Source organism: Brachyhypopomus gauderio, chromosome 12 (assembly GCF_052324685.1).
Source record: "Brachyhypopomus gauderio isolate BG-103 chromosome 12, BGAUD_0.2, whole genome shotgun sequence".
Taxonomy (NCBI): domain Eukaryota; kingdom Metazoa; phylum Chordata; class Actinopteri; order Gymnotiformes; family Hypopomidae; genus Brachyhypopomus; species Brachyhypopomus gauderio.
Genome location: NC_135222.1, coordinates 18,678,148 through 18,702,646, shown reverse-complemented (window position 1 = coordinate 18,702,646; position 24,499 = coordinate 18,678,148). Strand labels below are relative to the sequence as shown.

At 46.8% G+C, this 24,499-nt stretch overlaps 1 protein-coding gene and 1 long non-coding RNA gene across 6 annotated transcripts in view; one reads left to right on the top strand and one right to left on the bottom strand.

The window, feature by feature from the left end:
• The window catches only part of LOC143528039 (uncharacterized), a 28,818-nt gene extending 16,434 nt beyond the window's left edge, over positions 1–12,384 (bottom strand). For both annotated transcript variants that reach the window (XR_013134345.1, XR_013134344.1), the window contains exons 1-3: positions 12,207–12,384; positions 6,403–6,480; positions 3,220–3,286 (exon numbers count right to left, since the gene is read on the bottom strand). This is a non-coding gene — a long non-coding RNA (uncharacterized LOC143528039). The remainder of the gene's footprint in view (positions 1–3,219; positions 3,287–6,402; positions 6,481–12,206) is intronic.
• The window catches only part of sptbn1 (spectrin, beta, non-erythrocytic 1), a 53,644-nt gene that overhangs the window by 13,789 nt on the left and 15,356 nt on the right, over positions 1–24,499 (top strand). For 2 of the 4 annotated variants that reach the window (XM_077023499.1, XM_077023501.1), the window contains exons 2-13: positions 2,483–2,689; positions 14,778–14,929; positions 19,405–19,578; positions 19,690–19,781; positions 19,877–19,957; positions 20,075–20,190; positions 20,266–20,378; positions 20,530–20,717; positions 21,189–21,306; positions 21,570–21,728; positions 23,527–23,829; positions 24,145–24,298. In XM_077023499.1, the coding sequence (XP_076879614.1) occupies positions 2,548–2,689; positions 14,778–14,929; positions 19,405–19,578; positions 19,690–19,781; positions 19,877–19,957; positions 20,075–20,190; positions 20,266–20,378; positions 20,530–20,717; positions 21,189–21,306; positions 21,570–21,728; positions 23,527–23,829; positions 24,145–24,298 (1,792 nt within the window). In that variant the 5' untranslated portion in view covers positions 2,483–2,547. Of the gene's footprint in view, positions 1–2,482; positions 2,690–7,748; positions 8,229–14,777; positions 14,930–19,404; positions 19,579–19,689; positions 19,782–19,876; positions 19,958–20,074; positions 20,191–20,265; positions 20,379–20,529; positions 20,718–21,188; positions 21,307–21,569; positions 21,729–23,526; positions 23,830–24,144; positions 24,299–24,499 lie in introns of those variants that run through there. The other 2 variants (XM_077023500.1, XM_077023502.1) reach the window with 2 other exon arrangements.

Below are 24,499 nucleotides of genomic sequence, written 5' to 3'. Positions count from 1 at the left end.
GGGGTGGGGGAGAGAGAGAGAGAGAGAGAGAGAGAGAGAGAGAGGGCGTGACTTTTGCTTTGCTCCAGTTCACTTACTACCCATCAGCTCATATATGGTGAGAGCAGGGATGGTCTCTCTAATGAGTGAGTGTGTGTGTGTGTGTGTGTGTGTGTGTGTGTGTGTGTGTGTGTGTGTGTGTGTGCTGATCTGGTATATCCCCACTGAATGGTCACCTCTTTTCTCCATAAATCGATCAGTCATAACAGCAAGTTGAAGGCTAATGTTCTGTCTACTTGGTCCTGATTACAGGAGCTTTTACAAAACAGCGATGATAATGTGTCCACAGAAAAACTAATCGATCACGATGTCTGACACAGGACCCACTGGGCAGCAGAGAGCACAGGCTGAGCAGTTTCTCTAATCTGAAACTCATAAATGAAGTCAATTATTATTGCTCTCCTTTCCAGAATTATATACAATTCAGCATTTTTTTTCTTTAAAAGACTTCATGCTTTTTTAAGGTGGAACCATCCTAACAGAATGAGCACATTAGAAATAATAATGTTGCCGTGCCTCCTTAATATGATCAGTAGCGATCCGTTCCCTGCATGCACTGCCCAGACATCTATGTCTGACACCTGTATCAACGTGTTAGCTAGGCATGAGGTTAGCGAGGAAGGATTAAAACCAGCTGATTTACACGCAGCCATCATTCACAAAATGAACAGAAAACAGATTCTGATAAGGCACACGGATGCATAGTTGCTGTCCGGTAGCATAATGACCAATCAGCACAATGATCCGGTAAAAGATCCTCGTATCTTTTCTTGTTTACCAGCTAATGGAATCACTGGATGAGAAATGGACAGAGGAAGAGCTCATAATGGCATTTAAGAGTGGGAGAGGGAGACAGAGAGACGAGGGGCGTGGCGCGCTTAAACGATGATGGCGAGGCCAGTCTGAGTGCAGACATTCAGTGAGGTAGCGCTGCACTGATAAAGTGCTGATGAGTCATGAGCCTCAAGTTCTTCCACACCACACCTGTACTGTAGATGTTTCCAAAATGTGGATCCCTGCATGCTGAGAAGTCGGATGACACGCCCATGTCTGCAGCTGGAAAACTCATATGGTTCTCGTTGTTCAGAATGCCTTTTGTTCAGATAATTGCTCTGGCCTACATGTGAGTTTGTTTGTTTTGCGATGCGGCAAGGGCTTGCTAGTGGAGGACGCAGTAACACTTAATCGGTCAAAGAGCAGCGCATTTGTCCGACGGGCGTCTGCACGACTTGCGGGATCTGGGACAGAAAATCAATCAGATGATGCTTTTGTGGATGCTGGGCTGATTTCTCTGGCTTCGAGGCTTATTGACAGCACGGCAGTATCCAGACTCAGTTCCAAATGTCGTTTTGTTTTAGTTTTGTGATTCTGGCATTTCACCTCACATCATAGAGTCAGATTTCTCTAAAATTTGCTTTTTGGCATGTTAAACCAAAACCCCACTATGGTGTGTGGGAGGTACGCACAGAAAGAAACTTGGGGTAAGCCCACAGGACTGAGACACATTCTTTATATGGTTGAACTCAAGACTTATGGTAGCAATTACAAAAATTAATGCTATTTTAAATGGAGTTTGAACCCAAATGTGCCACAAGACGGAGAAAAGCCTCATACCCCCACTGGTCTGACGGTTTGACTCCAGTGTTGTTTGTTTTGTGGATGGGTGGCTGGCTGTGTGTCGGTGTGTGGCACATTCCTGCTCTATAGGTTTCTGACTCTCTGTAGGCATCTAGCCATAGTGCTGACAACAAGAGTTTATCCCTCTCCATACACACAAGAGATATTTGCTGACCTTGTCAAGCCGACATGCACTAAAAGTGTTTGAGGGTAGTTGAGAGGCATGTTGATGTCCATTAAGGGGCACATACAGCCATCAGACAAAAAGTCTTGCCAGAAATGATGGTGGTAATAATAGTAATAAAAATAGTAATAATAATAATAATGATTATAGTAAGTCAGCTTTCCTTTGACACACCAATAACTGATCCACGCTTTCTAGATACAGGTCACTTGCTATTGCAGATTGTAGTAGTTCTTAACGTTGTCCAGAGGAGGGCGGTATGTTTCCTAAGCACTGAGCATAAAAAAATTTTGAAGATGCAGCTCAGTCTCCACAATCATATTGCTAATTCTCATGTGGTGGAGAGGCTTGAGAGAGGGAGGGTGTCTCTTATGTTGGTATCTTCACACAATCATATTCATGGAGAAACAATAAAGGGTCCAGTTGAATGTACACTCAGACAAGAAAAACAAAATACTCAGACACACTCCTGAATCCCCACCCATCCCCCCACACCCCTCTTTACACTGTATTTCCCCACTTGACATCCATTCTTGCTAAAAAGAAAGAAAGAAAAAAACGGAAATGTTTGTGAAATGTAGAAATTATGAGTCTATGGTATATTCTGTTCTGTGTAACATTTACTGTCCTCCCTATCTACAGGGCTTCGTAAGAAGCTGCCCATGAGGAAGTACGCTCGGTGAAAAGGCCAAAGGTGAGAGGTCAGGATGACGACAGTAGCAGAATATGACCACATGGATATCCAACAGCAGTACCAGGATACTGTAAACAACCGCTGGGATGAGGAGTGGGACAACGAGACCAGCTCTGCCCGCCTCTTTGAGCGCTCACGCATCAAGGCCTTGGCAGGTGAGACGGGATCTCTGGAGGGCATAGACTGGAACCCTGAGGAGCTCCTTATTACATGATAAAATGTGTTTACAATAAAGAAATGAATTTCACTACTGTTTAGAATAACAACATATAATTCTCTACAGGAAAATAACATTTGGTTGGGTAGACAATTCGGTTTGTAGTAGGTCATTTAAATAACATAGATCATTTTATATGTGGAATTTGAATAACAAATACACAGAAAATCACCACCTAGTGGGTAGTTAATATGGAGGTCGTCACAAGTGAGTAATTTAATACTTTCTCACACTTTTCCATATGTTCTTGTTTTCTCAAGATTGTTTGAAAAAAAAAAAAAACAAGCCAAAAAAAATCGCTCAGATTCCTGTAAGGGAGCTCAGCCCAGGCGGTCATAAGATACATGAGCTAGTGTGTCATGTGGCGTAATTGGCTCAAGGCACAGAAAATCAATGTTCAGACTTGGTCTAATGAATTATATCTCAGTTGAATTCTTAATGCAGTGAATGTGTAAAAGCGTTACTCACGCAAAGGTGAGAAATATGGCATTGAGGTCCAGCTTCTGTAGGTCCAGCTAACCCCTCAGGTGTCTTCCTTTGGAGATGGTAGAGAGAGGATATAATTACACTGGATGATCACACTCAAACAATTGTTTTGTGTCCAGGCCCAAAAGGTTAATGAGAATTATTGTACACTGGTAGTCACATTTGAGAATGTTCGCACATATCCGAACGTCCCAGCTGTTTCCCTCAGGCGGATTCGAGAACAGCAGGGATACCACGTGAGTGGTGAACTTGCCTCTCTTGGCCACTTTCACCTTTTAGCAGACGTTCCAGAGTGCTGCAAGTTCACTGTTTACAGAGGTGCCATGTTGTTTACGATTGTTTCCCACTGAAGGTCTGTAAGATGGTAGAGGGCAGGAGAGATAGAGTGTTCTAAGTGCTCTGGAACAGTGAGGCTTGTTATTCCCAATGTGCATCAGAGCTTAACCAGGCCTGGCTTTAAGCCTCTCTTTTGCTCTCAACACGACTCAAGCCTAGGAAGTATTTAAAATGTTTCCGTTTAAAAAAATGGTTGGGCACAAAATAGAATGTGGAAAGCGTTTCTCTGTGTCCCTTTTTTTGCCCAAGACCACAGTCTGTTTTGGGAGTGTGGAAAAAAGCCCCCAGAATTCCAGCATGCATCCTGCTATTCCCATGATTCCATTTGCCTGCATTCCAGAGAGTTAGAACATACATCCATCTCTCTCTCTCTCTCTCTCTCTCTCTCTCTCTCTCTCTCTCTCTCTCTCTCTCTCTCTCTCTGTGCCTTGCTGTCTTGCGCATACACACACACACACACGCACGCAAACACATACACACACACAGACACTAATTGTGTATCTGAGTTTGAAGTAGGAAGGATTGAATGAAAATGAGTTGATCACAAAACACACTGCTCTGATACCCATGCAGTTTTTACCCAGTGTTTAGTTTGTCATTTTTACCCAGTTTGGTTCATGGAGTTTTTTTATAAAGCTATATGGACCAAACAACTTTGGCTTGTTTACAAGTTTCTGTTGTTTACATATACTTTCCTGCAGCGTCTGCAGTATTCACTTCAATCATCCTGCATTAACCCAATAGCCTGGCAGAATCAGGTCGGCCTTTTCACAGCTCAGATCACGGGACTCCTCATCCTGCAGTGCAGCGCCAACATATCACTGCAACTTTATAATCAGGACATTTGCATCCAGAGAGAATGTCCAGCAGTTCCTTTCTCTTAAGTATCTGATCTGACCATTTGGACAGGAACTCCGATGCAACGCTTGCACAAATTCTTGTTCTAATGGGCCGATAAGAATCCCCCCAGCCCCCACTGGTAAGTCAGCATACCCCACTAATGCAGACCATGTGGCCTGTGACGAGAAGAGCCAATACTATGACATACACACCCCAGTGCCTCTCTCCTCAGAGCGGCCCCTGTAAGGATTGCCAGATTGAGGGGAGAAGAAACATAAAACATTGCAAAAGCAAAAATTCCCCTAACCAGAACTCTAAAACATGAGCATGTGTTACATTTATCAGCCTGGCTTCATTGGACACAAGGTTTCAGAAAGGCAGTGGTAGTGCAACATCGGCTCCGTGTTGTGTTCGGCACCATCATGCTCTACCACCACTGGGATTCCTCTCTCTGTCTTTCTGGTGCCTGTATCCAGAGTCACTTACAGTAGTGGGAAGGTCTATGCATATTTACCAGTACGCAAGCTCTATATTAACTGAACTCACAATGCTGGAGCTGCTAGCACCTTGCTCCATTTGAGCTATAGGGACATACAGTATATGGCCATGGTGCAGTTAGTGAGTACTTAGCCAATAAAAAGCAAGTGACAAAATGACTGGCGAATCCAGTTAAAAGAACAAGACGGAAGGTGGGGCCAATTGAACACAGCTTCGTTCACACTTGCAGTTCTGCAGTGAGGACAGACCGCTCCAGCTTCTCTGACGTGGACCTTGGCCTAATCTCAGGCCAGTCAACCCCTAAAAAAGCATCAGTGACCTCCAGAGTCTGCATTCGAAGAATCTCACTTGTAGAACCTCCCTTGTCAAACAGCCTGTGAGCTTTTCTTCACGTTTCCTTTCCTTGCGTTTCTCGGCCAAACGCCAGCGAAATCCCGGCAGGGTGGCGACGTGCCGGTCTTGTAACGTCATGTCCGTGCCTCTCACGTGGCCTCGTCTCGCACTTGCACCTCGTCCGGACAGCTGCGGCAGCTCCGATTCGCTCCGGCTAAATCTGCACAACGTCCGCTGTCCGAGACACAGCATCGGCTGAAATTGCAGGACCGCTCAGGATCACATCAGAACATCACATGGAACATTCCACGGGACAGTGCTTGATGTCCTCACTGAAGGGGATGTTGACTCGGTCCAACCCCAGATGTCCTCTGGGTGCACACACTCATCTCACAGAGAAGAGGCTACATATCCGGATGTCTGTTTCTATCATTTTTGATTCTTCATGTTGCTTTTAAATATGACTTTCATTGTTCAGTTGGACTATTGGCCAGAGGAGACGGTTGTTAGCAATTTGAGCACACATGGGACATACAAGCATCCCTGGAATTTATTTACTTATATATGTTAAATGCATAGTTTGAATGTGGCTTGTATACCATATGTTATTTTTTCACAAGAAAACCTGAGTGTCTTTATTTATGCTTCAGTGAAATCCTGGATTACTCATCCTGTGATACCGCTGTGTTTCGGGTTTTTTCAGTCACACTCAACACCACTCCCTGCACTCCCAATTCGGCCTTCTTACTTTAAGTTCTCTCCCCGCTGCGGTGAGCCACTCATGTGCCAGGAACTGACCCCTCCCCTCCCCCACCTCGTACGCCCCACGCACCTCCAGGCAAATGGAGAGCGGGAAGACCGAACTCCTTCTCTCCGCTGGAGGAGAAAAGCATCCCAGAGTCACATAGGCTTATGATGAAAAGCAGAAGTGCATAAGGAGGTCAAGGCGCCGCTGTCTGTAGGGCTGTGGAGACCACGTGTGGGCCTTGTGACTGCCCAGTGACACAGCCGTGAGAGGTCCTCCACAATGCCCCTCTCACAGACGCCCAGCCGGGGCCGGGCCCCACACCAGCCCTGTGGCTGAAAGCCCTTGCTCATTAAACCCTGGTGCACAGTTGAAGGTTGTGTTATGGCAGCGTGAATGGTCTCGGGACTTACTCGCCTGTGCTGTCTTTTGTTTGTAGCTTTCCGCCACGCGTTCCTATGAAGGGAAGGATGAGCTCAGCTCTGGCTTCTCTGAAAACCACAATAACATATTGCTGTACTTATGAGGTAACTTCATATGAGAAGGAGCTCTGAGCTCTGAAACCCTGATATATTATCATAGAGCAGAGACAAAAAGACTGAAACGTCCCTCCTTTAAATAAAGTCATTATATTGTAAAAGAATACCTCTGCTTACCTTTTTACCTCAAACTCATACTTCGCATATTAAGCACAACACTGCCAAATCCTGTCACAGTTCACCATGAGATTAACTCTGTTTCATGTTCCACCATTCTTTTTTAGTATAATGTCCTCCTAAAATAAGCCCCAGAATAGATCTCTACAAATATCTCATCATTTTTCTTTCCATAAACCCTCTTTCTCTGTCCACAAGTGAGGACAATGTCCTGGTTTGGCTCTGTGTTTTGGCCCTGGTGGGGGATGGGGTGCAGACAGAGGCCTTATGGACGCATTAATCATCAGCTCGTTAATCACAGGGAACATTTCCCTCCATGATATCCTCCCGAGGTGTAGAATGCAGGAGGCACCCATCACTGTAGGTCTAGGAGGAACTGAACAGCTTGGGTTCTCTGAGGAATCTGGAGAAGTGAGTAGACTTAGGCATTTACTTACCAGGAGTCCTCTGAAAATCCATACACCCAATTCCAGTTGAAGGAGGGGAGGGGTTGTTTCTCTCCTTGTATTTGTAACGGATATGCAGCAGGAAAGGATAGGGGGTGGAAACGGCTTTAGCAGGATGTTCTCAAACGAGCTTTTAGACAGGATGTTAGTTACTCTGATTTCTCAAGGTAGGCCACATTTAACATTTCGCATGGCAACGTATTTCTGTCTGTCTTAACTCCAAACAACAATGCAGGGAAACTGTACAGCATCCTGCTTGGTTTCCACCCCCGTCTTCTCTGGACTCTTGGTATGTTCCATCTCCTCCTCCTCCCTGCTTACCGCCTGCCTTTATGGTGATGAGGTGATGACATCACCACTAAACACACAGGGAATGGCTGGGCCTCTGATGAAATTTCAGCCTCCCGCCCCCTCCTCCACTGGCAGGAGAAAGGTGTGTTACGAGAGCAGAGAAACCCTTTCATTGCCCGTTATATCTCTCCCTCCTTCACAAGTATCTCTCCAGCTGGCTCGTGTGGGCCACTGTGTTGAAACGATTCCTGTGGCCTTTGCTGACCCCCCTCACCCGGTTCCTATAACTGCCGTTCGAGTGAGGGAGGTCTCTCGGGTGAGGGCACTCCCCTCTCTGGAGCTTGTAGGCTGGGAGGGGTGGGGGGGTGTGTGCATTTAGCCGTGGGGGAGGCTGCTTTCGAATGTCCAGCGAGGGAAGACAGAAGGAGAACAATCAGAGGAGAAGCGGCATGTTCCCCTCGCCCGGGACGGATCCCGTCACACCGTCTGTTCCTCGAGTGCTGCGCGGGGCTAAACCCTAAAACAGCCCTCCTGCTTTTCTCCGCGCACCCTCCTCCCGCTTTTCTCCCGGCTCGTGGCGGAGTACTCGGGGAAAGAGGGAGAGATCTGGATAAGATAGCCCAGCGGATTTATCTTTCCCTTTTCTCCGGTTTGTGGCAATCTCACTTTCCTTGGTTTCCCGGGAGGTAAAGGAGCCGTTCGGGTCTTGTGTCCCTCTAAGAAAGGGGAACATGGATGCTGACTGGGACTCGGGGGCGTCTGAGCAGCTGTACCAGGGGCCAGGCTACCCCACTCAGATGTCCTTCAACTACAACCAGCTAGAGGGCCGTTTCAAGCAGCTACAAGGTGAGACAGCTCTGCAGGTGGATCTCCATTGTTTATAGCCGATGCCATGCGAGACTACAGCTAATTCTGAAGCCATGTAGGTGACCATGGCCTAGCATCAGATCTGGCTGTACCCTGATAGGCATTACGGAGGGGTTGATCAGGGTGTGTGTGTATATACGGAGGGGTTGATCAGGGTGTGAGAAGGGCATCTCTCACTCTTTGTTTGCTGTTTTTCTGCACCTTTCTGTCCCCTACGAGAGAGAATGTGCCTTCTCTCTTAGCTGGAACTGTCCAGAAGAGGATACGTTTCAGACCAGATTAGTTAGGATTTGGACTAGAGAAATAGCGGTGAATGACTATTCTCTTTGTGTGTAAGGGTGCTTTTCATTGCAAACATTCCGCTACTATGTTTGGCTGTCCCATCCCCATTGTACCAGCAGATCCCAAAACCGATGGTCTAAGTCAATAATAGGACTGCTTTGCCTGAATGGACCATCACACACAATGGTGAGCCGCGGAAGGTGGGAGTGGCTGTTTTGTTTAGCCTGCCCTCACGGTTCTTCTGCTGGGTTATTGGTGCTGGGGTACTCGGGCACATGCGGGTGTAATTGAGCAAAGTGCTGCTTAGGACTTTAGAGCTGGACGGCGTCCCCGTTCTCCGCGGGCCGCAGACAAAGGAGACGCCTGCGTTCTTCCCTTTTGTTGTCACTGAGCAGTGTAACCGTGCCAACGGAGAAGGCACACGGTCATGGTCCATGTGCTAACCGTCAAGAAAATGAAGTGCTTGCTTTAATTAGTGCGGTTCAAAATGCTTTCTGTTTTAAATGAAAAACAGCATCATGTTCTAATATTGGTGTAAACGCACAACTATCTCAGATGATCTGGCACCCAGCAGCCAAGGCTGGACTGATAAGCGTGGGAGCTTCAGCCAATCATACTCACTCAGCAGTTTCATGCCTTGGTGCTCATAGAAAGCTTTGTCCTTGATGTTGTGCGTCTTCTGCTTGTGCCAAGGACTTCTTTGAAACTGGCTGGACTACTAGTAGTTGTCCTATAAACCTAGACTTGACAAACACTGCTGGCTGTGTGTAGTATATTAACGTAAGGTTATACGCTCAGGGAAGTACGGGCACCAGTGTGAAGAATATCCCTCATGTCAGAGGAGTGATTTTGCTCCCGTCAGATGTGACACAAACTGGGCCATTATTTACAACTTGCACTTGGAGCTCCTATATTTTACAGAGAAAGAGGATGAGAGTTGTGAATGGCTAAAAAAAGATGGCTGCTTGTGCATTCATGTTCAGTAAACCTCATTAATGGAAAGTGCTAGACAGACACTTCTTCCTGGGTAATCAGTAAACTGTGTCCAAACGCCACCCTTCATCATAAAGCAGTAAACAGAGAGTGTTTCAAAGTGAAGGGCTGAACCTTTCCTGTACAAAGGGCCTGCTTGGGACGCGTCACTACCCATGAGTCAGAAAAAAAACTCAGATTAGACTGTAATCTAAGCACTGTGGAGTAACATACCAGCTACTTGAAACTGTGTCTAGTCATTTAGTCATTAAACTTCCTGCAATCTGACCATGGCCTGATGAATTGTGCAGTGTATTTGCACATTGATATTCGACACGGCGCGAACCCAGGGAATAGTTCCACGACTGTGACAACGATAGTGGTGTCTAGGAAGCAGCATTTAGGTTAGACAGTTCGTTCAGACCTACATGCAGCAGGTTCTGTGTGTTACTACAGAGTTAAAAAGTCCGTGTACGTGATACTGCACATGCTGACCCGGTCACCAGGCTTTCTGGACAGTATAAATCAAGTGAGAATAATGGCTGGATTTGGACTCTAGCTGAATTGTCAAGAGCCAGACACTAACCAGTGCAGTCCAGACAAATTATTCTGTAGTCCTTATCTACAGCTTCATAAAACCTGTGGAATGGAATATGCAGCTGCACCAATTAAAAAAAAAAAAAAAAAACATTAAGCTTCTTTTTTTAAAAAAACACGTTTTTAACTTTTGTCTGAATGTGCACTGGATAAAACAGCATGTATGGCCTGATAATCATATACTGTGTGGTGTGTTGTGTTGTGCTATGTGACACGTTTGTGCGTGTGGAGGTGTGTGTATGTGTGGCACGTGATGTGCGTGATGCAGCTGTGTGCTGTTCGTGTGACGCCTGCGTTAGTCTCCCCTTTCCTGCAGTGCTGACCTGCTGTTAACCTGACCAGACACCACTGTGCATGTCCCCATGGTACCTCCCAGTGGCAGGGGGGCCAGATTGAGGCGGAGTCAGAAGAGGCGGTGGTGGTGGTGGTGAGGGTTGGGGTTGCTTATGTCCACTGCCTGGAGCTCTGTCAGAACCTCGGTGACCTTCTGTCGGGACTGCTGGCAAGGGTAGCCATAGTGGGCTTCTTCAAGCCAAGAGATCTGGGTTAGCTGAAGCGTTGAAGCATGACTGTGTGTGTGTGTGTGTGCGTGTGTATTTGTGAAATCCTTTTTAACCAGTTTGATTTTCTCTGTGGGGTGTCCTGACATGTCTATGAAGTCTGACCCCATGTGGAGTTTGACCCTTTGGAGAGTTTGACCCTTCGGAGAGTTTGACCCTTGTGCCATTGCTGCTACTTGCTACATAATTCCTGGCCAGTGGACTCAAAGCGACATGGAGGAAACTGTATGGGCCAAAGCTGTGAGACAGCACCAGGGAAGCCCAGGAGAGTCTGCTTTGTGTATGAGAGGACAAGCCAGACATCACAGCAAGACAGAGGGGTGAGACAAGAGGGAAAGAGACAGACACGACAAAGTTGCCATCTTAACGATGAGTGGGAAAGTCTCTGAACCAGCGCTGTGGCACGGTGCAGAGGGCACGGAGTCTGGAGTGAACGGAGAGAGGGAGAGAGCTTTTGCCTCCGATATCTTCTGAGTAGCAAAACAGCCCTCCGAAAAACTGGCTGCTTTTTGCATTATGCTGTATCAGTTCTATGTTGGGTTGGCCATGCACCTTTCAGGATCTGACGAGGGATCAGCCAGCCTCTTTAAGTAGCAGCGGTTTTTAGCCAGGTCAGGCCTTTCATGACTGGCCTGGGCTTGGTCTAAAATACCTGGCAGTTTCGATGTCTGGTTCATAGTCAGTTCTCCACACTGCTTGTTTTATGATCTCATGGTCTCTTGTGGTTCGGTGCTAAATGTTGCTAAATGTCAGGCCACAATAGTGGATAACCTCTTCATGCAAATTTGATCAACGGGAGTAATTCTAAGCAGAGGTGCGTCATGGTTCCAGAGCTTCTTCATTGTTCTCCCCGTGAGATGCATCGTCCATGCTGAGGCAGGTCATCTGCGCCTCGTTGCCATGCTTGCAGAGGGGCGGGCCACTGCTCCTGATTGGCTGATACTCCCCACGTGCAGCTCGGAGTGGCAGACGTGTGGTCACATAGTCGAATGGCTTGAATGGCAGGAACACAGAAAACCTGTGGCGAATGTGTTGGTTAACTCAGTCCGTCTAGTTTACGTGCAAGTGTTGACACGTACAAACCGAAAAACCAAAAAACACTACTGGGCCTGAAGGTTTCGTCTGTTTATTTTCTATTTGGGAAGACAATTCCAATCTTCCTCATGTGTTTCCTAAGTAAATTACGGAAAAATGTGGGCCCACATGCAGGGCCCAGTCATGGTGCTGTGAACTCGTTGGCTTGTGCATTTCTGCAAAGTCCAGGAAGTCTGAGGAATTTCATTCCACTGAGCCTCACACCCTGGGAAGCAGCTACATCAGAGAGCAGGCGAGAGAAAGGAAGTCCCCTGGGAACTGCCCAGCCCGACCCCCAAAACTCCTCTGAAAATATGGACTTCTGCCCAGTTCTGCCCTGTGTTTTCTACCATTACTTCGATTTCCATGTCATTACAGAGACAAGATAATGGTTCTGGTGTACAATGCAGTCCCTCTACTTCTTTTCCATGCCGGGCTCCTAGGGCGTGCTAAGGGAGTGGTCTGTACTTACACTGTCCTCCTCAGGATGGAGTCCTGGATGTGAGGAGGAACTGTCCCGTCAGCGGGATCAGGGGATTGTGCTGTGATTTAGGACGTCGCCGGCTTCCTGCATTCAGCTTCCTGCGCGAGACTGTCCTGCCTAGTCGAGACTTCCCTTTCCTGCCACACGTAATACACACAAGCACAGCATGTCCACTGACCACAGTTTACTCTAGGGTCTCTAACATGGTTCCTAGCCTTTAAAATTTGCCATGGTCTTTTTTTACATTAGGCATTCTTTAAAATACTGAAAGTGAAAAGAAAAAGTCATTATCAGTGTTGCTGAACAGGGTGTGGTTTGGTCAGAGGGCAACAGTGTTTAACCATTAAATCTCTCCGTGTCACTGCTATGTTGGGTTTTGAAACACCTCTCATTCCACTACATCTGAGTAGTACGCATAGTTCATAATTCTATCATCCCTGCTTCTCCTTGTATTCTATCTGACAGGTTTGTAAGTCAGCATAACTATAATAAACCAGTATTTATAGTGTGGGAAGAGTTTATAACCGCATGAGACGTGTTTATTGTAAAAGTGTCTTAACCACCCGGCAATGTAGTTGTAAATGCGGAGGGTCAGAGAGAGGGAGAACCAGAGTAAGGGATGTGTTTACCTAAGGATGATGCCAGATGCTACCACATTCCTGCGGCACGGAGGCCGAGTGTGTGTGTGGGGGTGGAACACTGCCGTCATTGTTCCTGTACCCACAGTTCTGCGGGGCAGACCACAAGGCCCTGCTAATATGTAGCATTCACTGGCACTGGCGAGGGACGTTATCATCTTACAATGAACATGTTCATACCGGGGACCGCGGAGCGAGAGACGTGAATGGGGACAGTTTCATTTTGCAGAAGAGTCGATCAGGCTTCGGGCGAAGGCGCTGAATTAGATTTGTGTGCCCTCATGCCATATGACTCCTGTTTAGGTTGGCAACAGAGAGACGAGGGACCTGGTGTCTCTATAGCAAACAGTGTATTCTAAGTGTCATGTAATACAGGGCATACAGGAAGCATTCACATTCCAACAGCAACACATAGGGGTCAAACTTGTGAGGTCCACTTTCTCATACCACACATCAGCACATGGTCTTGCATCAGCACATGGTGATTTTAGTCTGGTGCATGCTGATGAAGGCCTGTTATTGTGCTTAGTCATTTAGTAGGGCAAAGGGAATGAGTCAGAGAGGGAGGGGGACCCGGGGGGTGGGGTTTGAGCAGAGTGGTTCACACACTGTATGGTTTGCTGATACCCCAGAGGTGTTGGAACATGTGGAACGGATAGGTGTGCAGAAAGAGATGCAAGGTCAGCACTTTTCAGGCTTGTGTGCGTGTGTGTGTGTGTGTCTGTCTGTCAGATTGAGATGAAGAATGATGTCATGACATTGTGCCCCAGTCCCTGGTTTATTTTCCTGGCAGCCGGGGCTGACGGTGACGTATGACTCGTCATGCCTGCACACTTCCATCACCCTCGCTGGAGACCTCTCTTAGGAAATCCTACTACATGCGGAACAATTGCTTGTAAATCAGGGAAGGCTCCCAGATTTTACCGTTTAACTGCGTTCTGCATGAAACAAACGACGTCGTTGATGTGAACTCCCATATGGAGATGGCCTATAATCTCATAGTGGAGTATGAGATTCACTTCTCTTCACTGTTATTAAGCATGAGGGCAACTGCTAGGCAGTGTAGCTGCCTGGCTTGCTAGAGGAGAGGAGTGCTGATGTACGCATTGTGCCTCAGCCGTCATCCGTTTGGTCTTGTGCCTCCTGATCACTCTCACTACCGCGTTACCACATTCCGCTGGTTGCTTTGTCTTTCTTGTGTTTTGGGCAGGGCTGGCGGTTACGGTGACCTCTATTGTGCCTGTTCCACCCCCAACCTCTTCCCCCCCACCCACCACCACCTTTGTGTCACTGTCCTGCCTGGAGAGTCGATCGATTCGTTCGGCCAGCGGGTGAAGGACAGTGTTAGACATCCTGTCGTCTTTCTCGTGCATGGGTCATCCAGGAAAGACGCTAGCCAAGGGCAAACAATTGAACGGGACACTTGCATCTGTGCGCGGATAAAGAATGCAATAACAGGAAAATTGAGAGATTATAAATAAACTCTTCTCTGCATGCATGTGAACCTCGAGGCCAGATCTGGTGCAGAGGAGACACACCAGCAGTTTACCTGATTTAGACGACAATTGATAAATATGACACAAATATGACACATTTTATTAAAATAAATAAATAAATAAACCTGATCATTGGCAAGCTGCTTCAGGAATTAATGGAGAATGATGGTGGTATCCACAGAAAGTGGTGTCACTGATTGGTTAAGCATCTACCTCAAGGCTAAAATTATTTTTTTAACATTTGCTCCATTTTTATTTTATTTTATGGAAAATATATGTTTTATGTAATACAGTAAATGGGTCACTGTATGCTGCTGTTGGTGGTGTATGGATGCATGTCTGAATGAGGAGATTGTAGACTCCAGCTCCTGGTCTGTCAGGCTGTGCCACGACCTCCTCTGAAGATCTCCTCTCTTGTCTTGTAGATGAGCGTGAGGCGGTGCAGAAGAAGACCTTCACCAAGTGGGTGAACTCCCACCTGTCCCGTGTCTCCTGCCGCATAACAGACCTTTACATGGACCTGCGGGATGGACGCATGCTCATCAAACTCCTGGAGGTCCTGTCCGGAGAGAGGCTGGTGAGTGGCTCTTCCTTAACGCCACCGATTGGCTTCTCCTGCTCCTCCACAGCACCATGGGCTTGCTAAATCCCAGTGGTTTTAGTGCCGGGTGGGTGAAGCCCTCGCAAACTTTGATCTAGTTGTTTTTGAGGTCCTTTTGTTGTTTTGCTACCTGCAATCTTCTCATACACAGCATCTAGTGACACCTCACTGACGTACACTCTTCTGAAAGTATACAGGGATGTGCCAAACACTGTTTTCATGAAGCAAAGCCATCATTAGCAGTTCTCCTGAGGGAACTGCTAGTGCCTTCACTTTCACCCAGATAATTTACCACACACGTCATCTAATTACCCAATCCATGCCTTCCTGCCATGAGATAGCCAGAGGGCGAGGAGATCTCCATGACAGTGGACAGGGGGTGGGACTGTCCCGGCTGCTGATAACAGGGAGCATTCTGGGTAGACTCCGTCTGAGACTATTAATCAGCATGTGTTCATGTCCACGTCAGTCTGTCTCAAACGTAACTAGAAGTTGGTCACTAAGACGCCATGTTCTTCTTACCTAGCACGACCCAGCTTCTCAACAAATACATACATATACATACAATATACCTGTTACTTCTATGCCAAATGGTCGTGACCTTCTGATGTGAAACCTTGCCCATGTACACCGCCTCTCCGTGACAGGCCGCTTAATACAGCTTAGCTTAGCAATGATTTCTTTCAACAAACGTATTCTACAGATCATGGTTTTCACAATTAAATGTTGGCCACCCATCACAGTTTAAGCCATAACTTGGATGCATCACGACGAAACTCAACTCTTACTGGTTTCACAGCTGACCCCCCCCCCCCCCCCCCCTCCCAATATGTTATAAGGTACAGTAACCCCATAAGAGTGGACATACTGCCACGTGTAACACTGTAGAGCACCCTGCTCACACGGAATTTCCCTATAGGTCCCATGGCTCCTGATAAGATATCCTCCTATCTTGCAAGCACATCCCGCACTAACGGAAACAGTGTCCAGGAACGCCCCTCAGAGCAGCTCTCCGCAGTCTCTCTCATCACTTCAAAAAGGCTCACAGCTGGCTGTAAAATAGAAATAAACATGTATTTTTTTTCTTTTGTTTGGAGCTTCCTAGCAGTCCAACATTTTGCCTTTTCAGAGAACAAAAGGCTTGTCGTGTGTGGAGAATGGCTGTTGACAGTAAGCAGATAGCCTGGAGCTATGTGTGTGTGGAGCAGGGGGTGGAGGCCGGACAAGCCCAGTGCTTTGTCTCGGTTTGGCCCACGATAAATGTGTAGCCTGAGACAGCCAATCACCTTTGTCGGCTCACCTGTGAGGGCAGGGTCAACTTACGCAGCGGTATGTGGTGCAGCTTAAGACAAGGGTGATTGCAGCTCGAACACACCTAATCTCTAATTCACCTGACACGGACCAGGTTACAAGGCTTTTTTTTTCTTTTCTTTTCTCTCTTTTCGAATGTGACAGTTCCTTTTATAGCCTAGCCCTCTCTCTGCACTCGCGTTCCGCCTCTAAAGTTTGAGGATTTCACCGGTGCGTGAGCACTACGCCCAGACCTGGGCCTCTTGGCTTTACACACTCAGGACTGTTTCTCTTTCTGAAGCACATGAAGTCTCTCGTAGGCTGCAGTTTTGTTGTCAAGGGAGGTCCGCATTAAATGAGCGCAGTGGCTCGCTGGAGATACGAGGGTGGTGTCAGATGAAACACAGCCAGTATTTTGACCCTTGAAGGAAGCGTATAGCTGGGTCATGGTTCCCCCTCACGTCGCTGCCTGCCTCTTTCTCCACTTCCAGGTTCCTTATTTTGAGTTTTGTATTTTGTCATCATTTTTACAACCTTCCTTCTTTAGTTAGTCTAATTATCAGATAGCAGATTGTAGTGATTTCCCTCACAGTCTTGCAAGTGAAGCAGTGCAATGGTTCTACCGAAAAGTGCTGATGTCATTGTGGTGTTCCATTCTGCTCTCCACATGCTGTGTGTGTGTGTGTGTGTGTGTGTGTGTGTGTGTGAGTGTGTGTGATCTGCATCTCAAAGAGCTGCAATGCCACTGCAGTTTGTGCGTGTGTGTGTGTGTGTGTGTGTGTGAGAGAGAGAGAGAGAGAGAGAGAGAGTGTGGTCGTGTGTGTGTGGAGGGTGGGATGGGGGGCGTGCATGAGTGAGTGTCTGCAGGGGGCCTTCTGACACAGTCAGGACCATGCCACCCACATCTCGCGGGATACAGACATAAACTCCCTTCCTAATTTGCTCTGTCTAGCTCATGGGTTAAAGTTCTCCGTCACTACGACGGATTTCCGTCATTTGATTTTTTTGGGGAAAAAAATCCGTCAAATCATAATAAACAACACACGCGCGTGCTATCTGTTTTGTGGCCGAATATGATTCTCACTGGCGTTCATCAGCGCTGGATGGATGACGGCGGTGTCATTTGATCGACTTGCGGTTCATTCCGCCTTCAGATTTGCGGATGTTACGTAGAAAAGTTTTTACCCCCCTCCTGCCTGGCGTGATCGTAGCGCGCGACTCTGTACACCTGCGCGAACGGCGGAGGCTACTTGCTGCGTCACATTCTTTTTGCAGTGTAGTCCGAAGTAATATGTGGTAGTATAAAGAAACACCGCTCAAAGTGCTGGAATTTAGGCTAAAGTACTTTAAAATGCTTGAAAATGTAACTACTTCGTTTCACAACAAATATCTGTCTGACTGAACAGTTATTACGTTAACAAATACAAGCCTCTTGTAATTCCAGGACGAAACATGAGAGAACGTGAAGTCGTTAAGATTGGGCGTTTTGAAAATAAACCACCATTAAATAATGTGATAAAAAGCGAATTATTTCTAATCATTTCGAGTATATGTATAAATATTTAACTTAATTAAATTTAACGTTGAGAACGCGTTGAAATGGACCTTAAAAGTGACGTACAAGTGCTTTAATTTCACCTTATAAATGTGTATGAACCCGGCAAACATGACTTGGTTCACTGCGCTGAAGCGCTGTGCGTGCGAAGTTACAAAATTCGAGAGGTGCACGACTGCGAGGCTCTCGCGCACGGGTGGAGCCACCGCGATTACGTCATTTTCGGCGTGCGGACCCTCGCGCTGCTCACGCCACTCGTGCTGCGTCAAGTATAAAGGCTTAAACCAGGCTTAACATGGATGGTGTTGTTCTGTTTGTATTTAAAAGCTCTATCCAGTGGTGTTAATTATTTTGTAACATACCTACTTAAAGCAGGTAACCTTACAGCTTATGTTTTTGCGATTGGTGAATCTGATAAAAACAAGAGCTTCATACCTCTCACCAGGATTCACTAAATTTGACTTGATCTTTAAATAATTTTCTGGAAGAGGACCCCCAGATAATGTGTTTATTGTGTAGAATTAGGCAAAAGAGGCCGTGTCCCAACTACACCACATTTTCAGTAATTGCTGGCATTGTCTTTTGCCAGGAAAAATTTTTCAGTCAAATGAAAATTTCTTGCTTTAACCCATGGTCTAGCTGTCTATCTCTTTAGCATAGTGCTGTTACTACATGTCCTCGCGGAACAGTTGGTGTCTGTGTTGCCTCTGAAAGCTTTATAGCGTCTAGACCTCAAGGAACTTGTAGTGCCCCCCCACTGTCTTCCATGGTTTTATTGCATCTATCTCGGAGTCAGTTACCACACCTCAGAGCAAAGTCTCCTCACACGTCAACCCCCTGAACACACAGCTGCAATGTCTCCAAGTTACACATTCACTCAAACACAGAAACAAATCATTAGAAACTCTGCCACTTTGCTTGTCCCAAGAAACCACACATTGTATGTTTGAGCATTGTGTGATTGAGCGCTGTGTGATTGAGCGTTGTGTGATTGAGCGTTGTGTGATTGCTGAAAATCTTCAATATCAAATCTTACAGAGCCTCATTTACCACCAGACATTTGGTACAGGAGTTTTATAAGCACAAAGGTTGGACAGAATTCATTACACAGGACACACATAGCTCTAGTGTGGAACAGGACATTTCCCCGGAGGCAACTCAGGCAACTCAGTCTTGCGTTTTGACAGCATGCTTTTCCTGTGAGGGCCAAGTTCCTCCATGTGTCAAAAAAAACGACACACAACAGTGTGAGCTGTCTGCAGGCCCCGTGCTTCCCCAAGGCTGTCGTGTATCATTGTCCTGAGCCAAGCAGGGCTTGTCATCCCAGGTCCAGGTCCCTGCTGGGGCCTGCTGAGTGTTCGGGACGCTCGCCTCTGTTAAACTAGCACGCCTCTACACACCTGCATGCACCCACACTATTCACACTGGAGCTTTTGCTTTGGGGAAAAGCTGATTTTATACACAAGGCGTCTGCGCTGTTTGTCCGTGCAGACACTTAGCAAGCTGGTCTCGCTTTTTGCGAGCCAAAAAAAAAAACCTGCAGATGTCGCAGTGTGATGACATCAGCACTGCGTGTCTGTCTGTCCGTCTGCCGCCCCCCCCCCAGCCCAAGCCCACGAAGGGACGCATGCGCATCCACTGTCTGGAGAACGTAGACAAGGCTCTGCAGTTCCTGAAAGAGCAGAGGGTCCACCTGGAGAACATGGGCTCGCACGACATCGTTGACGGCAACCACCGCCTCACACTCGGCCTCATCTGGACCATCATCCTCCGCTTCCAGGTCACACCCCATAATTCCCCTTGGCTCCACAGCTTTTACCTGTAACACTGAGGGATTTGGTATTTTAGATGCACCGTCGACTAAATAATCGTGTGTGTATCTGTGGGGCAGATCCAAGACATCAGTGTTGTAACCGAAGACAATAAAGAGAAGCGCTCGGCTAAGGACGCTCTCCTTCTGTGGTGTCAGATGAAGACAGCAGGGTGAGTGGTCTGTCGGCCTGCAGTCATGTGATCTAAAGGCAGCTTCGCATGCATGACTGGTCCTCTGTAATGTGCTTTTGGATTCTGTTTTACAGCTATCCAAATGTCAACATCCACAACTTCACCACCTGCTGGCGTGACGGGATGGCTTTCAATGCCCTCATTCACAAACACAGGTATGAATTTAGCAGCCCACGCTAGCCAGGACTCTGAACTGTCCAGTTTTTGTTTTCTGCAGTTTCAGGACCCTCCCACAAACTCATTCCCTTCCCTATTCATCGTCCAAATCACAGGCCAGATCTCATTGACTTTGATAAGCTGAAGAAATCCAATGTTCACTACAACCTGCAGAACGCCTTCAACATGGCCGAGCAGCACCTGGGTCTCACTAAACTGCTGGACCCTGAGGGTGAGAACCTTCTCCTGGCTTACAAGTGAAACACCGCATAGCAGATGTGATGCTAATCCTCGGATTACTTTGTAGATATCAGTGTGGATCATCCAGACGAGAAGTCGGTCATCACCTATGTCGTCACGTACTACCACTACTTCTCCAAGATGAAGGCCTTGAAGGTCGAGGGCAAACGTATTGGGAAAGTGAGTTTTTCTGCACTCTCCTGACAAGATTCCTTTACTACGTACTCTGTTTATTACTCTGTCTTTTCAGATGGTGATGCATCATGCCAAAGAGGAAATAAAAGGCCATTGAGATGCACTTGTAGATATGACTTTACTGATGTTTACCCAGGTGCTTGACAATGCTATTGAAACGGAAAAGATGATTGAGAAATATGAGTCTCTGGCGTCTGACCTCCTGGAATGGATAGAGCAGACCATCATCATCCTGAACAACCGGAAGTTCGCCAACTCTCTGGTGGGAGTACAACAGCAGCTTCAGGCTTTCAACACCTACCGCACGGTGGAGAAACCCCCCAAGTGAGCTGGCCAGCTTTTCACAGCCTCTCCTGTGAAATCAGTCTTTCAAACAAGCATTTTGATATTAGTTGCTAAGGCAGCAATAAGTAGTTTCTTCTTCTTCTTCAAATTATTAAACAGCTGTTGTACTGACACCTAGTGGCAGCGGACGTTTCAGGGAGTTTATATTAAAGCTATTTTAGACATGGCCTCGGCCATGTGGGAAACCCGATCTGTGGATCACAAACTATGTTATCTGAGGATTAAAAAGAAATGTGATTCTTTGTCTCATGTGAGCTGCATTTTGTAGAAAGTAAAAAATAGTGAATGACCACTTTCATTAATAATGCTTCCTTTTGGTGTTAAAAATGACTTTGCTCCTTTAAAGAGTAGGTGAAGTTAATGGATTGAGTTGATTCAAACTGAATTATCTCAATCTGAATCAAAATGATTCAAACTGAGTTCTGTTTACCCCCTCACACCTTTGTCTAGATTCACCGAGAAGGGTAACTTGGAAGTCCTTCTGTTCACAATTCAGAGTAAGATGAGAGCCAACAATCAGAAAGTATACATGCCCAGAGAAGGCAAACTCATCTCAGACATCAACAAGGTGAGACATGGAAGCAAAACTCCCACCTCAGACAGCTTCATGCTTGCTGTTGAATTAGGTTTTAGTTCAATGCTTTAGTTAATATGCAGCACTTGATATACCAAAAAACACCAAAATACACTTTTTTGTATTTTGTGACAACATGGTTAGCTGGGGTTTACCTGATCTGATTGAATTGTGTGACAATTAAAATGACTGTGGCAGAGTCACAGGGCTCATGAGTGTGTGTGTGTGTGCGTGTGTGTGTGTATGTGTGTGTGTAGGCTTGGGAGCGTCTAGAGAAGGCGGAGCATGAGCGAGAGCTGGCCCTGAGGAACGAGCTGATTCGCCAGGAGAAGCTGGAGCAGCTGGCACGACGCTTCGACCGCAAGGCGGCCATGAGAGAGACCTGGCTGAGTGAGAACCAGCGGCTGGTCTCACAGGTGAGCAGCAGAGGTGGGAAGGAGTGCGGTACAAAGCTTCCTCACTCTTTCTCATTAATTATGTGCATTCTTCAAACATCTGTGCATACTGCATCCGAGTATTTCTGCCATTTTCCTTTAGGCTCTGCCCTGTCTGGTGATTTGGGTATCTCCACCCTTCCTTTAGGCTCGGCCCTGTCTGGTGATTTGGGTATCTCCACCCTTCCTTTAGGCTCTGCCCTGTCTGGTGATTTGGGTATCTCCACCCTTCCTTTAGGCTCGGCCCTGTCTGGTGATTTGGGTATCTCCACCCTTCCTTTAGGCTCTGCCCTGTCTGGTGATTTGGGTATCTCCACCCTTCCTTTAGGCTCGGCCCTGTCTGGTGATTTGGGTATCTCCACCCTTCCTTTAGGCTCGGCCCTGTCTGGTGATTTGGGTATCTCCACCCTTCCTTTAGGCTCGGCCCTGTCTGGTGATTTGGGTATCTCCACCCTTCCTTTAGGCTCGGCCCTGTCTGGTGATTTGGGTATCTCCACCCTTCCTTTAGGCTCCGCCCTGTCTGGTGATTTGGGTATCTCCACTCTTCCTTTAGTCCTTCCTTGTGCTCCTATTTTCCTCTGTACTTTCTGCCTTGATTGTCCTGCCTTCTCTGGGCATTGTCGTGATGCGGTTTCCCTCTTGGTTTGATGACCTGTATTTTGTTCCCTGATCTTCCCTGTTGTTCAGTCTGTTTGTGTCTTTGTGTTGTACGGTTTCCTTTCGTTAAGTCTGGACTCTTCGTCTACGGGTTGTTTTAATGACATCGATTATTGAATTGCCCTTTATAAACAAAGCTCAGCTCAGCATATCTTCTAACTCACATCACTCCTCATCACATTGTTATTTATTATCGTAAAAAATGTTTTAAAATAATCGAGCACCTTGTAATCAAGGGCCTCACCAAGTGCCAAGTTGTTAGCCAATCAAAATCCAACTAGATGTGAAACCAAAATGGGAGGATATGATCCTTTGAGCTATATATCTGTGACTACCAGGTTTTTCTTCTACAATTAACAAGTTAATAATAATTCAAAAGCTGTCATTTCTATGATTTTCAAGTTTAATATAAAAATTATTTATGCACACAATGTGATAATTGTTGCCACGGTCTTTTGCAGTGACAATAACACAGAAGACAGCAATATGTAAATAAGGCCTCTAAGAAATCACATGTTTTAATTATTTGCTGAGCTCAGAGGTTGGTGAGTGTTTTGTTAGTGTTCTGGTGAATCAAAACATTGAAATGATCCAACAAACATAATTGTAGTTAAAATACAGGCTATTTTTTACTTTTCTGTTATTGACTCTCCAATGTGCTTACCACATATTACAAAGCACATTGCAGTGAGAATATTTTGCACTACAATTGCAATACAATATTTGTCATGAAAGCAGCTCTTGGCTACATGGTGCAGTTGTACTAAACCCCATCAAACCGACAGTTGGGTCCTTGAGGGCACTGCTGAACAGGCTGCCTCCTACACACAGTTTACTCATCCACAAGTGAGCTGCAGTGTGACTGTGTGCTACTCCACATCCAATCACAAAAGAGGTTTCAGGTGGTCGATTGTGCCTCCTGGTGGCCATAGTGAGGAAATGTCACTTTAGCACAAATGTTACAAAACAAAACTTGCTCTTGCAAGTTAGCATAGTTTTCCAGTGGATGTGAATGACATCCAGCCACAAATGTTGTGCTAAGTGAAAGAAACGTGAGGGTTGTGTGGTGCCAAGGGGGCTTTTCTCTTTCACAACCTCAGCACGGACTCTCGTTCTTCCACAGGACAACTTTGGCTTTGATCTCCAGGCGGTAGAGGCTGCCACCAAGAAGCACGAAGCCATCGAGACCGACATTGCGGCGTATGAGGAGCGTGTGCAGGCCGTGGTCGCCGTGGCGCGAGAGCTGGAGGCGGAGAGTTACCACGACATCAAGCGCATCACTGCCCGCAAGGACAATGTACTACGCCTGTGGGACTACCTGCTAGAGCTGCTGAAGGCTCGAAGGCAACGGCTGGAGATGAACCTTGGCCTGCAGAGGGTCTTCCAGGAGATGCTCTACGTAATGGACTGGATGGACGAGATGAAGGTGAAAGAGCTGAGAGAGAGAGAGAGAGAGAAAGAGAGAGAAATAAACTGTGGGTGGGTGAGAGATGAGTGGGAGATTACATGAAACGGGATGTGTGGAGAAATGCCGCAGTAGAGTGAAAGAGAACAGAAGAAGAGTGGAGATCAGAACGATCTTGAGCTCTAGAGAGGTGGACATCACCATTAAAAGCCTCTGCTGATTTTGTCACGTTAAGCAGACCGCACGTTTCAAGCCTTGAATGTGAGTTGTGGTGTGCTGGAGTTGTTCGGGTGGGTGGAGTGTGGCACGGTAAGCACTCTCGCTGTCCCCCTACAGATGCTCCTGCTGTCTCAGGACTATGGGAAGCACCTGCTGGGCGTGGAGGATCTGCTGCAGAAGCACGCTCTTGTGGAGGCTGACATCGCCATCCAGGCCGACCGCGTGCGGGCCGTCAATGCCAGCGCACAGAGGTTTGCCGTCAATGATGAGGGTGAGGACAGATCCTTTGGGCTGCTTCTAGATCCAAGCAGGAGCTGTGCTCTTGGTAGTCTGGAGAACGAGCTTAAACTGACTTATGAGCTTTAATCCAGTAGAGGTATAGAGAACGGGGTCGTTACCATGCTATCATTCATCTGGTTTTCTCTACTCTGCATTTGCATTCTCATATCTCTCTCAATCTCCCTCAATTCTT